At 44.0% G+C, this 19,760-nt stretch overlaps 1 protein-coding gene across 4 annotated transcripts in view; it reads left to right on the forward strand.

The window, feature by feature from the left end:
• The first annotated feature begins 3,128 nt into the window (after window positions 1–3,128).
• LOC107386033 (cell adhesion molecule DSCAM) overlaps window positions 3,129–19,760 on the forward strand; it is a 151,262-nt gene continuing 134,630 nt past the window's right edge. For 2 of the 4 annotated variants that reach the window (XM_054730420.2, XM_070555646.1), the window contains exon 1: window positions 3,134–4,154. In XM_054730420.2, the coding sequence (XP_054586395.1) occupies window positions 4,112–4,154 (43 nt within the window). In that variant the 5' untranslated portion in view covers window positions 3,134–4,111. Of the gene's footprint in view, window positions 4,155–19,760 lie in introns of all 4 variants that reach the window. The other 2 variants (XM_054730422.2, XM_054730421.2) reach the window with 2 other exon arrangements.

Consider the following 19,760-nt stretch of genomic DNA (forward strand, 5'->3'; position numbering starts at 1 on the left):
GTCAAGCCTGTTGGTTCTAGTCCCCTCTGTCCCGTGCCAGCTCCCCCGCCACCTGCAAGATACCACAAGGGGGGCCTGGTTTACACCGTCCGCAGGATACTGGATTCTCGACGCCGCGGCACCAAGTGCCTGGTCGATTGGGAGGGGAACGGCCCGGAGGAGCGTTCCTGGGCCCCTCGCTCCTTCATTGAGGATCCGTCCCTGATCCGAGACTACAAGGTTACATCTGATGGGACGCCAGGTGGTGTCCGTTGAGGGGGGGTACTGTCATGTGCCGGGGTGAGTACTCCTCTCATTGTTTCCATCTTTGAGCTGCTGTGTTTCAGGAGAGGGAGGCTCCAGCTGCAGCTCATTGACAATCAGCGGGTCCAGCTATAAGAGGAGGAGGAGAACACAACTCGACTCTGGATGAGTAACTACAACTTGGTAGTTCCTGCCCTTTGTAACTCCTGGTTAAACTCTAGTGATTTTTGGAATTTTTATTCTCTGTGGATTTACCCTGCTTACCTGTTCCTAGGTTTTTGGATCGTTGTGGACCTTACCTTGACTCCTCAGGATACTCCTTGGACTTCTGAAGCTCCTCTGGTTCTCCTGTGGCTCCCCTGTTACCTTTCCACAGTCCCGCTGGATTACTCACCTCCGCAGGATTACTCACCTGTTCTTCATAAATCTTCTGGACGCAGCACTCACTGTTCTTCCCTCCCTGCCGGCCCGCTCTCCTGCTCTCCCTCTCCTGGACACCCCCCTTCCTGGATTCACCCCGGCACTCCACCTACCCTCCCTAACTCCTCAGCTCCCAGTTCCCTGTAATGGCCGATTTATGCTTCTCCGTCTGCGTCAGTGCGGAGACACTAAACACCATTATCCGTCCTTGCGTAGGGCTCCGACAGGCACGCAAGTACGTACAGAGTCGAGCCCACTTTTTTAAACATCCGTCAAACGAGACGGATTACGCAAGCTTGTGATTGGTCAGGACGCCGCTGTTGTTTACAGCGCCGCCATTGCAAAAAGAGCTGAGGCTAACTAGCGGCAGACACGGAGAAGCTTGAAGAATACATCGCGAAAAAACTCTAAAAATATGAACGTTTTATCCTCCCATGACTGGAGGAGTGAAAAGATGCGCAGCAAGCGTTTTATTTGTGGACGGAAATTACAGGAAATGTGGGTTTAGAGGTGGGGAGCGCATGAAGAGGTGGGAGAATGAGAGGCAAATATGTCCATGTTAAAAGTCTCTTATATACACAAAAACACAATATAAACACACGATCTTGGACCAATACATGACAGGATACCACAGAACAGTGCTACGCCCTCTGTTGTCCTACCGGGCAATTGCTTTGCAACACTCTCCAGGAGACGGAGAAGTATGAGAGCAAAACGCTTCCGTCAATCCGTGCGTGTCTGTCCCTTGCGGAGCTGACGGAGAAGCATAAACCAGGCTTTAGTCTTGACTCTGCACCTAACTAGTTTTGACTTACTTCCCTGTACTCACCTGCTCCTCTGCTCTCCCCTCCTCAGACGCTGCAGTTCTGTTACAATCCACTGGACCTTAACCAGTGCGTCCTCAGTTCCTGATTATTTTTAATAAAGAAACTTTATTTTTTACCTGTTTGGTGCGCGAGTGGTGATTCTGCAAGTCTTGGGTTAAACTCGTCCCCAATACCATGTCAATAAGGGAGAAGGAAGTAATATTATGGCTTATTCTTCCTGGTGGCAAGGCTCGGGAAGGTAAACAGAGGAACACAGCATTCCTGGCAGAAGAAACTGCTGGGCATTTCCATGTTTCCATGTCTGAGGAGCTCTGGCCACTGTAAGGGCAGGTTGTTGACCTTGTTGGCCTTCTCCAACGTTACAAGATCAACAACAACAAAAAACCCAGCTTCATGTCATAATTACCTGATAGCTTTGGTGAAATTTATAATTAAATCACATTACTTGGAAATAGCATTCAAGATTTTGGAGCTGTTCTGTGGGCTCAGGGTTGTTTTCAACAGTCTGATGGAAACAGGAGTGTCTGGCACTGTTTAATGTTTAAATAACAGAAGGTTTCAAATCCATTAATGCCCTTTGATTTGATCATGACCTTACATATCAGGAAGTTAAAGCAGGGATTAGATAAATCAGGTTTGAGCTCTATGCTGTCAGTGATTTTAATCCAATCTCTACAGAGTTCCCCGGGATAAACCCAAATCATTCACCATATGGCTGAGTGATTAAACAAAAGACAACGCTTACAAACCTCGCTCAAGGTCTCTCTCTCTCTCTCTCTCTCTCTCTCTCTCTCTCTCTCTCTCTCTCTCTCTGTGTGTGTGTGCATTAAAGAGAAGACCAATAACAACATTTTTACCTGCAAACTGAGGACATTAGTACCAAAGTGAGGACATTTTGCTGGTCCTCACTCTGCTACAATGTTACAGAGCTCTATTGGTTAGTTTTAGAGGTATGGTGCAGTTAAGGTAAGGAAGGGTTAGGCAAAGACTAGTTATGGTTATAGATAGGCTCAATCCAGCCACTAAAATTAATGGAAGTCAATGATGCCCTCACCACAAATGGTAGATGTGTGTGTGTGTGTGTGTGTGTGTGTGCGCATTTTCTTTTCCTTTTTGGAGGCTGCTGATAATAATGGTTTTTATTTTGGGGATGCCTGACTGGAAGGGCCAGACAGGCAGTGACAGGTTGTGCATTCCTGGTGCAGAAAATATTCATGCGCAGGTCTGGTGTGGATGCTGAATCTAAGTGACAGATACTATATCTGGACTGAGGCCTTTATGTGGGCCACTAGGTAGAGTTCCACAGGCAGCAGAGGGTGTCACTGCAGTGCTGCTGCAAAAGCCTCTTTTTAAACCAACCAATGATGCAAATGCAAAAATGTTTGACTGTAAAAGGAATGGACCAAAGAATGTGAAGATAAGATGCCCCCCCCCCCCCACACACACACACTAAACCAAGAGGGGGGGGGGGGGTGCTCCAGTCTAAATGTTATCCAGACATAGGGGCAGGATCCACATCTCCTCCAACTAAGGTGAACTAGCTGCTGTTATTTTTAAGGCAGTCAGGTGTTGCCTCCTCCATCACGCCCTCCTTCCCTGTCGCCCCCCCCCTCCCCCATCAGCACCGGTCCTCCAGCCCTTCACACCAGCAGAGCCACAGAACAGAAGGAGGTCCTGCATCAAGCTCGTTCTTTCCTGTTAAACTCCAGCTCTGCCTCCTGTCTCTGTCACATAAAGAGGCAGATTTTTATCAGTAAACAGAAATAAAGCGGCTCGGCTGTGCGTTTCCCCCCTCACCCTGCACCTTTAAGGCAATGGACATGGACAAAAGCGTCTGCGGAGGAGGAGGAGAGGGTTTATTCCACAGAGCTCGGAGGCAGGGCAGGTTCTGAGCGCACGGACCACAGTGCACAGTGTGTGTGTGTGCGGCTGCTTGGGGAGAAGATGCGCGTGCTTGTTGCTGGCCGGACGGAGAACGGTGGAGGAGACAGAATGAGTTTCCAGTGCAGCTAACGATCAACTCCACGTGCTTTTCAGTTCTGCAAAAACCCAACTTTCCAGTGTTTCCCCTCGCTATCTGAGATGACCCGACGGGCTCCAGACGTCTAATTCTTCACCACTTCCTTTATTTGGAGCCTTTTGGGTGTTGTGCCTTATTGTTGGGAGTCGGTGCACCGTGGAGTTGGCTGTGCGCAAAACGCGGCTTGTCCTCTGCGTCTCTGACTCAGCAGCTCAGCTCACCTGGACCGGAGCGCACCGAGCCCAGTTCCCTGATGATCCACACAGATTGGCGCTCCGGTGCGGAGGGACGGCTGCTCTGACGCCCTGACAGCCGGAACGGATGCGGATCATCTCCCGTTGAACCGGGAGACAATCAGAAGCAGGAAGACGCGCCGACCTCCTCCTCTTCATCTTCTCCTGTGGACTGAGAGAGGGAGACAGACAGAGACAGAGAGAGAGAGAGAGAGGCCGAGAGGGGGAGAGAAAGGGGAGAAACTCGCAGCCTCCGCGTTCTTTCATCGCAGCTGACTTGTTGAAGAAATAAAAAGGAGGAATAAGAAGGGAGCGCGCAGGGAGAGCAGAAGAAAACGCATAGGATTGGGTATTGAACGGAGCGGGGCATGTGGATATTGGCTCTTATCTTTTCCCAGTGCATCCTGAATGGTGAGTGCTGCACAACTCTTAAGTTTGGCTTGATTATTAGAGCGGACCGGGGTTCGGGTCGACCCGGACGCGCAGGGAGCGGGTCTGCAGTGAGGTTGGGAGTTATTTATTTATCTAGTTAGTAGCTGGAGAACGGAACGGAGCAGGCTGTTGCTGCGTCCTCCGGTCGGAGGCTCAATCCGCAAGAAGCTCCGTGAACCTCCAGAATCAAATGTTGTATTATTTAAATAGAAAATTCCAGAAAGTCCCATTGGATCCAGACATGGAGCGCTCCGGAGAGGGGCCAGGCGGTGGAGATGGCTGCAGCCCGAGCTGCTCTTTAATCTAAAATAAATGCTTTATTTCCATATTTCATTTCTAAAAATAATTTTAAACATCGTCACACAATTATTTAGCTCCACTTTCCGCAGATTTTTATACAACATTGATTATTTTTAGCATCAAACATAGCAGGGCCTCAATCTGTGGAATTTATTTTCATTTAGGAATTAATAATGATCACATTATCAATAATTTATCATTTTAATGCAACCAATCATTGATGATCTTTTAATAAACAGTTTAGTCTGAAGACATTTCCATGTTTACAGGTGTAGTCAGATTTATTTAAACCCCAGTCACTCGTTTAAATTACATTCATACTAAAACAATTATTTCCTTCATCAAATTCAGACAGTTATGTTGATTTAATATTCAGAAATGTTGCCCATAAACATTTGATGTTGTTGATGAAATTAACTTAATCCCCTGTTTGGTTTCTTATGAAAAAGCCCATCAAGACCTGGAGATCTGGATTTATTTACACCAAAACTGCAGCTTTGATTGTTTTCTGCCAGATTCCCTGAGAATCTTTAAGTAAAAGGATTAAATAGGATGGCTGCTCTTTTTTTCTGGCAGTACACCGGCCATATTAGAAGCACAGGCATGGAGTCATTTTGGATTGGAAAAAATAAGGCGACAAGCCCTTATAACCCTGTGAGTCCGAAGCCACCACCAGGAACCCACAACTCATCCGAAACACGCTCATAAGAAGCTTTTGTGTTTTTATTGGACCTAAGGTGGCTGGTTTTATACAGCCAAGACAGGAACTGAGACGGGTGGGAGCAGTAAGGAGGACAAGGCGCCGTGGGCTAGAGGGTCGGATGTGTTGGGGGTGCAGATTTCAGCCAGAAAGAAAATGAGATATTTTAAAGTTGCCCTGAAAGGTTTGGATGGGGTAGAAGTGGACTCAATGTGAGCTGAAATCAGAGGACGATGCGTCAAACGAAGACGAAAAGAAAACCATTTTGTAGCCTTTGTGCTGGGGGGTGGAGGGCTCTGGGGAGATGGGATTGCTGTAGGAGAAACACAAATGTACTGGACAAACACAAGAACATTTGTAGAAACAAAGAGGACAGAAATGCTGACTCCAGATCAGTGTTTGTTGAGCCGAATCCTTGCTGGTGAATGTCTCTCTCCGCCTCTTTGGTCCACAACACAGCACTGCAAAATGGCTGCTGCTACAGACATCTACATGGAACTTTGAATGGCAGCAACAGCTTGTGATGTAAACGTTGATCGTGCCTCGAGACGGCTCTGTAGACGCTTCATGACAAACCCCCTCTGCGTTTATTTACTCTGCTGAATAAAAGGGTGGCTGCAGAAACACACAATTGTTCCTGCTGCGTTTTCGGTCTTGATTGGAGCTGCAGAGATCTGAAGAGCACCTTTAAATGAAAATTGTTGTTTTAACCAATTGTTCATGTAGTTCATCTTGTGGGCAGAGGGATGCAGAATGAGAGGCATGGTCCAGTGCAGGCTGCTGAGTTTGTCTCCATGGAGACCCAGGTAATGAGTGCTGCTGCAGTGTGGGCTTTAGGCATGAGCGACACCAAACTGACCCCATCAATGCTCCCCTTGTAACACCAAGATGGCTGCATGTCATTTATATTTGGTTTAGGTGTGTTCTGTTCCGGCTTTGTGTTTCTAAAAGCAGAGTCCACACATTACTGCTGCAGAGCCCCTCTGAGAGCGACACCCCTCATGCAGACTTCCTTTTTTTGCTCTCCCAGTTTGAGGACACAAGCTCATCTCCAACAAATACAAACAATCACTGGCTGCAGAGCGAATCAGCTGTGGAGTTCTCTTCAGTCTCTGAAGTACTCTCCCCAAAGTGTCTATTAAAACCTGAATGGAACAGGAGCAACACACTCCAGTTATTAGTGGATGGAGTTAGGGAGGTGGCATAATGTTGTTTTTAGTTAGCTACACAGGGAGTGTGTGTGTGTGTTTGTGTTGGGGGGGGGGGGGGGGGTCAATACAGGCGCTACTGGACACTAATAGGCTCATGAAATATACAGTACTGCTTGTCAGTTGGCTCTAAACACACTGACGTATTTTTAGCTTTTAGCTTTAGGATGGCAGCTGGAGAAGACATTAAAACTGGCATGAGGACCGGAGATGGGGGGATGGGGTGTCTTCACAGTAAGTATAAAATAAATATATATAAAGCTGCAGCCTAGAGGCTCTTTTATGCAATATCAGCAATGCAGAACTGTCACGAACACAGGTGGCAGGAACGACCAATCACACGTTAGCAAGTATCAGCAGAGCCAATAGATGAGCTTCTGGACGGTTCTAATGGGAAACAGGCTTCAATCCAAGAGGTTTTTTCCCACTTGGTACTAGTGCTCCACCAGTGTCTGTGTTACATGGAGTAACATTGTTTTTGGAGGGTAAAAAGTGCAGGGGACGAAAATTGAATTTGGAAAAAGTGTCTGTGGAGGGGGGGGGGGACTATGTCTATGATTTATTATAACTCCGGTTTAACGTGGGCTGTTAACTGGAATAAAAACTAGTGTGTAGTTTATAATCCACATTTTAAACATAAAATTAAACCAAAGCTCAGAGAGGCGGAGTCTTGCTGCTGCAGAGTCCCAAAGGTGTGTTTTCATTGGTCGATTGCAGATGAGAGTCATAGGTTTTCAAGCAGTGTTTGAAGACTTTTTGAGGCTGATTTGGTCGGGACACGACTCAGAAAGCCGTCACAGAGCCGGTCACACTGTACGTTCACAGCATGGTGCACATATATGCAAATCACCCTGACGTTGACGCTTTTGTCACGATTATGCTCAAAGATTATGCACGAGGAGTTTGGCAAAAACGGCTAAAAATCACACAGTGTGATCCCGGCAGTAACAACGAATGGCCATTAGGGTCAAAAATCCTTCGGAGTGGAAGCTCCAGCAAAATAATAAGAACATCAGATTTCCTTTCATCACTTGCAAGAGTGAAGAGGTAAATGTGTAAAAGAATGTTTATTAAAAATGTGTTGTGATGATTACTGCGACAAAAGAGGATAGGAAGATGATCTTTCCATCTTTTTATTTGACAAACCAAGTCCTGGAAGTGGCGGATAAAGTAAAAGTGACAATTTTTGTTCTTTACGTCCCGACTGTTGCGTATCTATAGCAAGGCAGCTATAAAAAATTACAAGTGGCTTATCAGGACTCTTTTAGAATCCTCCTGAGGCTCCCATGATGGACCTCGGCAAGCCAAATGTTTGTCTCAACTAATGTCCCCACTTTTCATGCACTATTGCGTAAATACATGTATAAGTTCATGTGCCATTTAAACACTGTTATCAGTGCCTTGTCAAGTATTGCATGCAGTGACACAAGGTATTCCTCTGGCTTTTTTAAATATTGGAACAACTGCTTGTATGGGGTGTGATTGAAATATGTTTATAAACTTGTATTATCCGCTGTACACATTTTGTGCTCTTCTTTGTTGATTTCAAGCCTCTTGCATTAAAGATAATGTTGGCACAGGAACAAGTAGGTGACTGAAGTTACCAAGAGTTCTTGCTCAAGTGCTGATGCAGTGGACTGATGACTTCTGTCGAAGAGGTACAAACACTTTCATAGAACAGGACAAACATTACACAGTCGTGGACAATATGCATGAAGTACCAACTCTGGTTTCAGGGTTAAGTGTTACATTATCTCAGTTAAGTGGTGGCTTGGGGGGGGGGGGCTTCCATCAAACTCTTGTGACCTTAGAGGACAAAAATGTCCGCTTGTAAATGTAGCTATGACAATGTATACATTCAAATGTTTTTTTTCTCACAGAGCTGAGTCCTGCTCAAATCTATAAAAACTTGAATCATTTTGTGTGTTATAACCCTTCAAATTCATGGTTCTTCTAAAGTTATTTTGTTTTTATCAGCTAAGCTGCTTAACTCGTGACTGATAAAAGACCAATCCTGAAGCGGAGACACCTGGAATCAGTCATGCATGCTTTTATTACCTCTCGCCTGAACTTTGCAAACGCACGACTTGTAGGTACTCCTGTTTCTGCCTTGAACTGGCTGCAGGTCATCTAGAACGCTGTTGCTAGGTATAAAAAAACACAAAAAATTTGTTGTATATACAAAAACGTCCCACTGGCTTCCATTCAGATAGCAGCTTTTGATCCTGTAACATCTACAAAAAAATAAAAAATAAAGATTAATTCTGTGACATTAGGGATTAATTTTAGAGAAAGGGTCACGGTAAAATTTGTGATTTTTACTGTTCACCAACAAAATCACTAATTTCTCCACTTTCTTTAGATCATTTGCTGTTTGTATTGAAGTCAAAAGGTCTACTTGACCTCAGACAAGTGAATAAAATGTATTTTCACTCTCTTACTGAACTTCAAAGTATAGAAAGCAATGACAACTAATATGTTTATGCACCTGGCTGGAGCCCATTTTGCAGATGGCACAGGAACAAAAACTGCAGTTTGAATGGAAGTCGATGGGACATTTTTGTCCTCTAATTTAACAAGAGGGTAGTGGTTTTTTTCATACTGTTCCCTTGGTCTTTATTATTTATTTATTTTTTCAAATAGAATTTCCAAATTTTTCAAGAGAGAGTGCTAAATGCTTAAAACGAAAACAGAAAAAACTGCCTAAATGGACAAAAATGTCCTTAAAGATGCCCGAGGGTTAAAACCAGCCAACATGACATATCTGAAGGTGTCCACGTCTCTGCATTAACTGTGCACACCTGACTGGAGCCAAAAGTGTTGTTGTTTATTTGAATCTCACCAGTCAAAACATTGTTGCTTAGAGGTCACAGGAGGGCCAGAAGGAAAATGGGTCTGACCAGATTCACGTCTTTTGGTTTACATCTGTCACTTTGTATAACATCAGGACAGGACCAAGTCTCAGTAACACACATCATCAAACAACAAGTCAACTCAGGTCCTCAGTCACACATTTAACATCAGAACAGCAGTCAGCTTCATGTAGGCCACAGATAGCAAGGCTTGGAAACACAGTTATGTCTCTGTGTGCTCCACCACTTTTCATCAGTCAATGCTGCTGTCATTTTTATACACCACCATGAACCAGTAAAACCAGTCTCTCACTGGGATCTTACTGTTGCCCCAAATAGCCAAGGACATTCTTGACAGATATCTCAAACCGCCTCAGAACATTTTAGAGGATCATGACTGTCATGATGCAGAAATTTAAACAACAAACCTCTTAAAATAGAACTGGACCTCCAGTGTACAGGTTCCAGGTGGCTCAGTGACTGCTTCATTAGTTTACAGGTACGTGTCAAAAATTACACTATGAAACAGTTAATCAATCCATCAATACAACCCATGTCAGATAGTGAAAACTCTCTGTTACATAATTTATTTCAAATAGAGGGAAATATTTCAAGCCTTTGCTTCTTCTAACTCTGGTCATTATAACTCAGGTCAGTGCTTCCCAACTTTTTTTCAAGAGGACCCCCTATTCTGACGTCTCTGCACTGGTTACCCGTTAACTTTAGAGTACATTTTAGAGTCCTGACTTGAACTTTCAGGGCTCTACATGGTCAAGCTCCTCCCTATATTACTGACCTGTTAAAGCCTTACGCTCCAACCCGAGCCCTCAGGTCCACACACCAGAAGAAGAAGAAGAAGAAGAAAATATCATTTCTATAGCGCCTCTCAAGATAAAAATCATGAGGCGCTTCACAAAAACAAAAAATGTAAAAATAAAAAAAGCATTTAGAAAATGTTTAAAATGTATTAAAATGAGTAAAAATAGACAATTGTGATTAAAAAATGTAAAGAAAGAGAGAGAGTGAACAGGAAAGAGGGTAATCAGTGGATCCTGAGGAAGGTGGAATAGGTGGGGAGAGCAGAATAAAGAGAGAGTGGGGAAGAAGGTCATACAAAAGCCAGCTTGAACAAGTGAGTCTTCAGCTGCTTTTTAAAGGAGACCACTGAGTCCACTGATCTCAGGCTCAGGGGGAGAGAGTTCCAGAGTCTGGGGGCCACAGCAGCAAATGATCTGTCACATTTGGTCTTTAGCCTGGTGCTGCACAACCAGTAGGCTTTGATTACTGGACCTCAGGGACCTGCTGGGGGTGTAGGGACTAAGAAGATCACCAATGTAAGATGGTGCTTGTCCATGTAAGGCCCTATAGACCAAAACCAGGATCCTGAATGAACCCTGAAGTTACCTGGCAGCCAGTGAAGCTGGAGGAGAAGCGGGGTGATGTGGGTGTGTTTGGAGGACTTGGTCAGAAGCCGAGCACAGGCATTCTGAACCACCTGTAGACGGTTCAGGGAGGTTCTGCTCAGACACGTGAAAAGAGAGTTACAGTAGTCTAAGTGTGAGGAGATGAAGGTGTGGATAACTGTCTCAAGTTTAGAGCGGAACAGAATGGCACTCAGCTTAGCAATATTCCTGAGATGGAAGAAGGAAGAGCGAACAAGAGAACTGACATGAGAATCCAGGGTGAGAGCCGGGTCAAAGGTCACGCCAAGATTCCTGACAGAAGGTTTGGGGTGAGAAGCAAGCCGACCAAGAGAGTCTCTGACTTTGGGAACCAGCTTGTCTGGGGCACAGATGAGGATCTCAGTCTTATCTTCATTCAGCTGAAGAAAGCTCCCACCATCCAGGTTTTGATAGAGTCTAAGCAGGTGTGTAACAGCTGCAGCTTAGACATCTCATGGGGCTTAAAGGAGATGTACAGTTGGATGTCATCTGCATAAAGATGGTAGGAGATTCAAACCTTCTAGAAGTTCCAAAGACCAGATATAAAAGTCGAGGTGATCGCTTCCTCCAGACTGTTGCACTGCCATGGTTGTGGGTAGCTTTCTGACCCATGACACGCAGAATCACATGGGAGTACACAGGTAAGGTAAAACAAAAATGTTTTTTTTTCGATGGGGGAACTGAAGGCGCTGCACAAAACTGGGTGGCAGGCTGACCTTTGAAATCTCAGAGAAGAGTCAGTCTCAGAGGATTTGAGAGTGGGAATAATAGTTTGATGGTGCTCAAGGTTTCCACAAGAGAGACTGTCAGGAAGGGGGAGATTGTGGGGACCGGGGGATGTCCAGGAGGTCCAGTGGGGTCAAGGAGGAAACTGAGACAAGTGAATGAGTATGAATGAAAGAGAAGAAAACAGGAGGGCATGGGAAGAGCAGGTGAGTGGTGGAGAGCGGGCGGCCAGGGGAAGTGCAGTGCAGTGTGGAGCTTAAGATGAAGTCTAGGACATAATGGTTTGAGGAGAAGATGATGGTGATAGAACCCAAACTTGATTAATTATCTAGCGTGGTGTTGTTTCACACTGCTCCTTAAATCCTCTGGCTGTTGATGGAATCAGCAGCAGCTGGAACCTGCAAACAGAGCTTGGGGAAAAACACCGGGGGAGCTCATCACAGACCGTGACAATAGCCACCCTCAAGGGATGCCACCTGGTGGCCAATCAGATAAGGCGGAGGAGGAGGCAGATAAGCAGATAAGGCGAAGGGTTGGTGATGAAGGCCCGGGAGACCCAGGAGTGCACGGTCTTCAGGACCTAACTCCCCCAGTCAATGAGGTACTGGAACCCAATAGACCAGTGGGACCAGTGGGATTGAGAAGGCCAAAAGGGGATTGGTTGCTACCCTTGGTGCGGGTGCAGTTGTGGCAGGCACTGACATATTCTTTAACATCTTTGTATAAAGATCGCCACCAGACGTTCTAAGGATTGGGGAAATTGTTCTGCCAGCACCAGGGGGAATTGAGAACTTAGCGTGTGATCCCAATTTTTGGCATTCATTTGATGCAACATGAGCTGGAATAAATGCTGGTTGGTGTTAGTTAATTGTTCTAAAAGAGTCTGATGGTGTTTTCATGTTTCATAAGTGCATATGTCATCGCAGGAGGAACCGATTCTGCAAGAGGTTCAGACTTATGTCCGGATGATTCCGTCATGTTGGGGGGTAACTTTCTGACCCACGACATGCAGAATCACATGGGAGTACACTGGTAAGGTAAAACAAAAGTAATTTATGTTATAAGGGGAACTGAAGGAGCTGCACAAAAATGGGTGGCAGGCTGATCTGTGAAGTCTATAAAACAGAGAAGAGTCCGTCTCAGAGGATTTGAGATTGGGAATGGTAGTTTGACGGTTGTTTACGATTTCCACTAGAGATGGTCAGAAAGGGGGAGATTGTTGGTTCCAGGTGAGCTGGAGAAAGTCCAGGAAGTCCAGGGGGGTCCAGGAGGACACTGAGCATGAGACGAAAACAGGAGGGCACGGGAAGAGCAGTTGTGAAGAACTTTGTGATTCTCTTTTTGCGATGGGTGCTTTGTAACTAAAAATGCTCTTACTTACTCTGTCCAAGACAAGCCAGGGCCCCCCAACACCAAATCCTACCTGCAAGCACACAATTAAAATGAAACAATTACAAAATTTAGACTGACATACAGAGTTAGGCCTCTTACAGAGTTTTGGTTACGCTATTGAATGTGTTGTCTGGATTTTAAAGATGTAATTTTCACAAGTATAATCTAGGTAACCTCACAAACCTGAGCACTGAAAAACAATTTTGGGGAACCCTTGTAATCATGGGGGGACCCCATTGGCCTGATCGACAGGCTGCCCTTTTAACCCAGCAGAAGAAGCAACAAACCGGTAAATGACGCTGACAAAGGAAGAGGTGGAGGCGTCAGAGCAACTGCTGAAAACTGCCAGAAAAAACACAAGAAAATACGATACAGACAACAAAACTACTGGATTTCTGAACATCTGTCCAGTCAGCACTCCCCTTGATTGTGTATCCTACTGACCCAGAGTATTTGGAGCCTCAGCAAACCTTTGCAGGTGTTGTTGGTTACATGAGTTTCCAGTTATTTTTTACTTTTTCACTTTTTTCTTTTTTTCTGAGTCACTAAATTTTGGGTTTTCTTATCTGTAGCCACAATCATAAAAATAACAAGAAGTACAGACTTTTACTTCATGAGTAATGAATCTATATAAAAATTTGTTTCAATTTCTGACATGAGTGACAAAAAAGTCACCATCAGGAGGGTTGCTGGGTTTGGAGTGACTTGTTTGCTTCATTGAATTGTTACCATTGAATTTAGGACATAATAAAGTTACATTAGGAAGGTCATTAAGTTTCATAAAGGACGGACTTGTAGATCTGTCGTGTGTGTTTGTACAACATGTGAGCTTGAACATTGAGTGTGAACGTATGTGCAGTACAGTGTGAGCTGTGTTACAATGTTGGGATGTCTGTGTGTGTGTGTGACTTGTGAAACACTTCTTGCAGGGCAACAGTTAGGGCAGTGGTCTCCAGTAGGAATGAATGCCTTACAGAACTCAGGACATGACAAAGCCCAGTAGGACCAGAGCTGTGCTTCAGACATATTTGGAGTCTTATTTCCTGAAATTTAGAAATGTTGTCTCAGATTGAATAAAATTAATGCAATTCTACCTCTAACCCTGCTCAGGGAAATTGATATTTTATGTCCACAAATAAGCTTAGATGAGCGTCTGCCGTGTGTTTGAGTTGTTAATGCTAATCGTTAGCTTCTGTTAAGAGAGACATTCTCTGATTCTGTATGCTAAAACAACAGCCTTACAACAGCCTTGTGAGTGTAAATTTTGTAAGTGGTTACTTTTAATAAATTGTCAATAGAATATAAAGGTATTCCCAAAAATGTAATATTCCATAAAAATATGGATTATCACTATTATTGAACCTTTAATACTCAATTGCTGATTAAACTAGGTACTCTGGGTGTGCCAGGGAAACAAAACTTTATACCTATTTGACATAGGCAAAATTATTTATAAACTTCTATTTATTACTATGTTAATGATGAAAGGTAAATGATTACGAATGGTGATTCAAAGTGATATTGAATGAGACAAAGAATGAACTGATGAAACATGACCTTGGGCGAGACCTTGTGTGTTTTCCCAGGTGGCTTCTGGCAGGCTATTTCATGTCTGATAAGCCAGTGGTGGATTGAGCAAATAATAATTGGAAGATTTATAAAAGGATGGTTCTTTAACCCTTTAACTTCCTCAACAACAAAAGAGCAATGGAAACATTCAACTCTTGCATTTTGTATTTGGGGCAATGAAGGTTTAGTTTATTGTAAATGAATAATATTAATACAAGAATTCAGGCTCTGACATGTCTGCCCTGGCCAATTACAGGCCTATCTCCAAACTGCCTTTTATTTCTAAATGATTAGAAGAGGTTGTCTGCCCATAGCTGGTCTTATTTTTAGATGATTTTAACATGTTTGAGACATTTCAGTCTGGTTTCAGGGCTGGACATAGCACTGAGTCTGCACTATAGATGGTGATGAATGACATTTGCATGTCATTGGATCGGGGTGCAGCTGTAGTGCTGCTGTTACTGGATTTGACAGCAGCTTTTGACACAGTCGACCATAACATTCTACTGGATCGACTGGAACGTTGGGTAGGTATTATGGGGTCAGTTCTTGAATGGTTACAAACATACCTCCAGGGAAGGAGGTTTTGTGTGATGGTGGCCAACTCTGTGTCCGTCTGGGAGGACCTGCGGTGGGGGATACCACAGGGTTCAGTCCTGGGGCCACTCATCTTTGCCCTTTACTTGCTACCACTGGGTGTAATCCTGCACAATCATGGTATTAAATTTATTTTGTATGCCGATGACTGCCAGATCTTTTTCCCCCTGAGTCCTGAGATGGGTGGTTCTATTAAGAAACTCCAGATTTGTCTGTATGAGGCGAAGTTGTGGCTAGCAGCAAACTTTCTTCATGTTAATGAGAGCAAGACCGAGCTTCTTACATTCCTCCTTTATAGCAAGGGCTGTGTGAGCCCTGCTCCCGATGTGGATTCACTGGCACCCTAATGTAAATCCTCTGTCAGAAGTGTCGGGGTTGTAATTGACTGCAATCTTAAACCAGATTGTGAGAACCTGCTTTTTTTACTTGCTTTGTCTGCAAAAATCAAGCCAATGTTGTCTAGGACACATCTCAAGTCTGTCCTGCATGCATTTGTTTTAACGCTGCTTGATTACTACAATGCACTATATGTTGGGCTGAGCCAGCAGCACTGAAGCGGTTGCAGTTGGTTCAGAACTTGGCAGCTAGATTCCTGACAGGCTCAAACAAAACAACACACATTACTCCTGTCCTGGCTTCCCGACACTGGCTCCCTTTGGATTGCCGGGCAAAGTTTAAGGCCTTGTTGTTTGTCTTCCAGTCCCTCAACGGTGGTGCCCCACCATATCTGGCTGGGCTGCTTCAGATGCATGCCCCTATGCGCTCTCTTCGCTCAGCTGACCAGGATTTGCTCATCGTCCCAATGCCTAAGGCCTTTTCTGTTCTAGCTCCAACACTATGGAACGAGCTCCCACTTGTTGTCAAACAGTCCCCATCACTGCAGGTCTTTAAGAGTCGTCTGAAGACTTAATTTTATCATTTGGCTTTTATGTAATATGGATTTTTAGATATTTAGTCTTTTATCATATCTGTTTTGTTATTTTAGTCACTCTTTTATGCAGTTTTAATCTGTCTAGTCGTCTCTTTGCTCTTTTGTTGTTTTTATGTTATGTTCAGTGCCTTGGGCTTCTGTAAAGGCAGTGGAAGGCGCTATATAAATAAAATTTGATTGATAGACTGAATATACTAATTGTAATAATGTTAATGTAATTCTTCTTCTTCCGGCTCTTGGAGAGTACAGGTGCTTTTTTTCTCCTCTCCCTCCCACCTCATCCCAAGGTTCTTTGTCCTGTCTGCCTGTGCACGGTGCTTTCTGCATTTTTTCTGGAAACTGGAAATTATTAAAACTGGATCTGATCAGTTGGTCTCTCAACGCGACTGACAACATTTTTTCAACGATGAGAATGGGAGAAGGGGCTCCCAGATGCCCCTCTGGGACAGAGCCAGCTGGGTATAACAAGGACTCCTGGAAACAGTGGAACCCGATCTGCCTCTCTCAACTCTCTGTAGAGGATTCTGAAGATGTCTGAAAATTTGTCGTTTTGGTGTTGGGATTCCTGCTGTTTGGCCTGAGTGGTTACCTGGCTTACCGGAAAATTAACGAGCTTTCGGGGAATATTCGCTCAATCCCGGAGCCCAGGGATGGAATGCATCGTGCTGTGAATGCACAAACTCATATAATTGTCGAAATGAGTCGTAAGCTTGGAACTTCGGCTGAGATTCAGGCTCTGGCACAGAAGGTGGATTCCATCAAGGAGCGAGTTGACGGATCAGCACGGATTGGGATTGATTAACTACGCCATTATTGGATCTAGAGGGGTTGAAGACCAACAGAACACTAAGGCAGAGAGGAAATTATCTCTGTCTGTCCCCAAAACAACCCTTATCTGAATCTGGTGCCCTTGGAGCCTGTGAGGCTGAAGTGTAAACTCCCCTCAGAAGAAATGTGGAATGCTGCCGTCGCTATGGAAACTCTTTCTCCCTATCCCAGCCTGGGCGGGACTGCGATCGGTGAAGGCCGTGGAACCGTATCTAGGAATCAATGTGCTCTCTAACCCATTGTCTCCCTGCCCTGTCCAAACTGAGGTGATGAGCGCTGCTTTATGCGGCTGCACGCACTGAAGTGAGGAGAGTCCCAACCCTGCCTCCCCACCTAGTGGAGACTTCAGTTCAATTCAATAAAATTTTATTTATATAGCGCCAAATCACGACAAGAGTAATCTCAAGGCACTTCACATAATAAACATTCCGGTTCAGGTCAGTTCAACTTACGTTGTGTAATGTCTGAAGTCTGTTGCATATCTGTCTGAGATGTTTTTTTGCATAGCAAAGCTACCCTCTCAGTTGAGGGTAACTCTGAAGTGCCTTTTTTCCCCTCCCCCTGACTCAATCCTCATATAAACCCTCTTGATCTATTAAGGTAGCGCAACTCGGGTTGCGAATGACCACATTCACCAATTCTTGTCACGTGTCTATGTATGTATGTCTGATCTCAGAATTGGGTGTACTGAAACTCTAAATTCCCTCTGGGATTAATAAAGTACTTTTGAATTGAATTGAATTTAATTGTAATAATGCAATATAAAAATGTTATGCCTTTTCTTCAAACAACTCCATATTATTTAGACTATTTAGTATTACAATTTTTTTCTTGTTAAGTTTATTTAATGCTTTGATGAGATGTGGTGACTAGATTTGCTCTACCAAGTTGTTGAGCAGACAGGCAAAATTATTCCACAGAAAAATCTGCTTGATTCCGTATAGGATGGTTGTTTAGTGGCTGTGAGTGCTGGATGAACTCGGCGCTCTGGTGGAAATGGCTAAAATAGGAAATTATGTCACTTTTAAGAAGTGTTTGTTTATAAATTTGACCAACCGGATGTGAGAAATTTGAAGGCGTTTATCAAGAGTACTCAAACACTCCCCTTTCTGTGACGCTTGGAAAGCTCGTTTCACTTACATATGGAGTGAATGTGTTACATATTCATTTGTTAACACACTGATATTATTATGTGAATGGAACTGATAATTAGTTAATCATTAAATCATCAAGTAGGCTCCTTTAGTGTATTTAGGATCTGAAGTAAGTCATGAAATAATAAACTTTTATGTTGATTCTGCCCCCCCACCGCGCTCTCACCTGTCTACTGCTGAGATTTGATACAAACCACAGAAGTGTTTCAGCGGTCACGTGTAAGGGGAGTTGAGCAGGCCTGGAAACACATCTGTAGACTTGTGTTCTCAGATTTTTTACTCCACATGCATGTGAGTTCTTACTTTTACAAATACACACTTATCTTTGCAAGTTTACATGTGTTGGTGTGTAGCTTCTCACATTCTACTGCACACACATTCACACCCAATGCTCAAGCTCACATTATGTAGTACACACACAACATCCACATGATGACCTTCATATTATGGTACAAAGTGGAAAACAATCTGTGAAATAAAATATTTTAAACAATAATAAATGCAATAGTGTGTGGGAGAGGAGGTGCAATAACAGAAGGAGGAATAACTATTCATTTTAATAAGCTGCATACACATGCAACATGAGGACAGATTAGTGGCTCTGCTTTGGCGGAGGCAGTGGACCAATCACTCCAGGATTTGTCAGGCCAAGATTTGGTTGCGGCTTCGCGGTGAATGCATGTGCCTGGACTTGGCTGTGGGTAGACTCAAGCTTATGTTAATGGATGCACATTGAACTGTTAAAGGTTTCATTTAACCCAGATCAGAATGCTGAAGGAGATGATAGTGTGTAGTGAGGCAGAAAGGGGGAGGAGGAGAGGGGGACACAGTCTGCAGTTAAAACCCTATTGCTTTTGTAAAAGTCGATTGCTAATGATGCTGGAGACACTTCTATGCTGGCACCAAGACTCCTGCTGACTTTTCTATGAAACTCAGTTGCATCACTGTTATTAAATCAGTGCATTAATGTGTTGTATTTAAATGTACAAGGTTGAATTTAGCGATTAGATCAGTTGGGTGTGGATTGTAAAGTAAAACATTTTAGGGGAAATCCTACCAACCTACACTCAATTGTTGGGACTGAACTCTGTATGGGACTCTAGACCATTTAGGCTTGCTTTAACACCCCTACTGTACGTTTTAATTCACTGCTGTAAAAACAAACTGTGCCCCTCTTGCTTTAATGCAATGTGTTTTCAAACCAGCTGACCACATATTAAAGTTCTACTTACAAGCACTGTAGCACTTTTTAGACATTTCATAACATTGTCAATATTAAAAATCACTTACTTATGTTGATACAAAAGCATTTACCTCCAGGTTAAAATAGTTTTACAGTGTAACCTAATCACAAACACTCATACCTGATGATTTTCCTCTTGTGCCGCAGTTATATGTCTTTCTTCCTCTGTCCTCTCTCTTTTCTCCTCTTTTTCTGTCTCTCTCTTCCTCACAGCGCTCCTGTCTTCTCTTCTGTCTGTACTAACAAAAATGTTGTCAATCTGTGGGACAGTGGGGGTGAGTGAGTCTGCTAAAAAAGAGATCCCACTGTCCAGCTACAACAGAAAGTAATGCAGGATTATTTAAAAGATTATACAGTTATTGAAAAGTTAGCAAAGATGTAATATCTGCATGTTTTTTGTTTGTCTCCTGTCTCCTTCCTCCTCTTGTCTGCTGTCTCCTTCCTCCTCTCTTCTCCTGTCTCCTTCCTCTTCTTGTCTCCTGTCTCCTTCCTCCTCTTGTCTGCTGTCTCCTTCCTCCTCTTGTCTGCTGTCTCCTTCCTCCTCTTGTCTGCTGTCTCCTTCCGCCTCTTGTCTCCTGTCTCCTTCCGCCTCTTGTCTCCTGTCGCCTTCCTCCTCTTGTCTCCTGTCGCCTTCCTCCTCTTG

The sequence above is a fragment of the Nothobranchius furzeri genome, chromosome 10, assembly GCF_043380555.1.
Source record: "Nothobranchius furzeri strain GRZ-AD chromosome 10, NfurGRZ-RIMD1, whole genome shotgun sequence".
In the NCBI taxonomy this organism is placed as follows: Eukaryota; Metazoa; Chordata; class Actinopteri; order Cyprinodontiformes; family Nothobranchiidae; genus Nothobranchius; species Nothobranchius furzeri.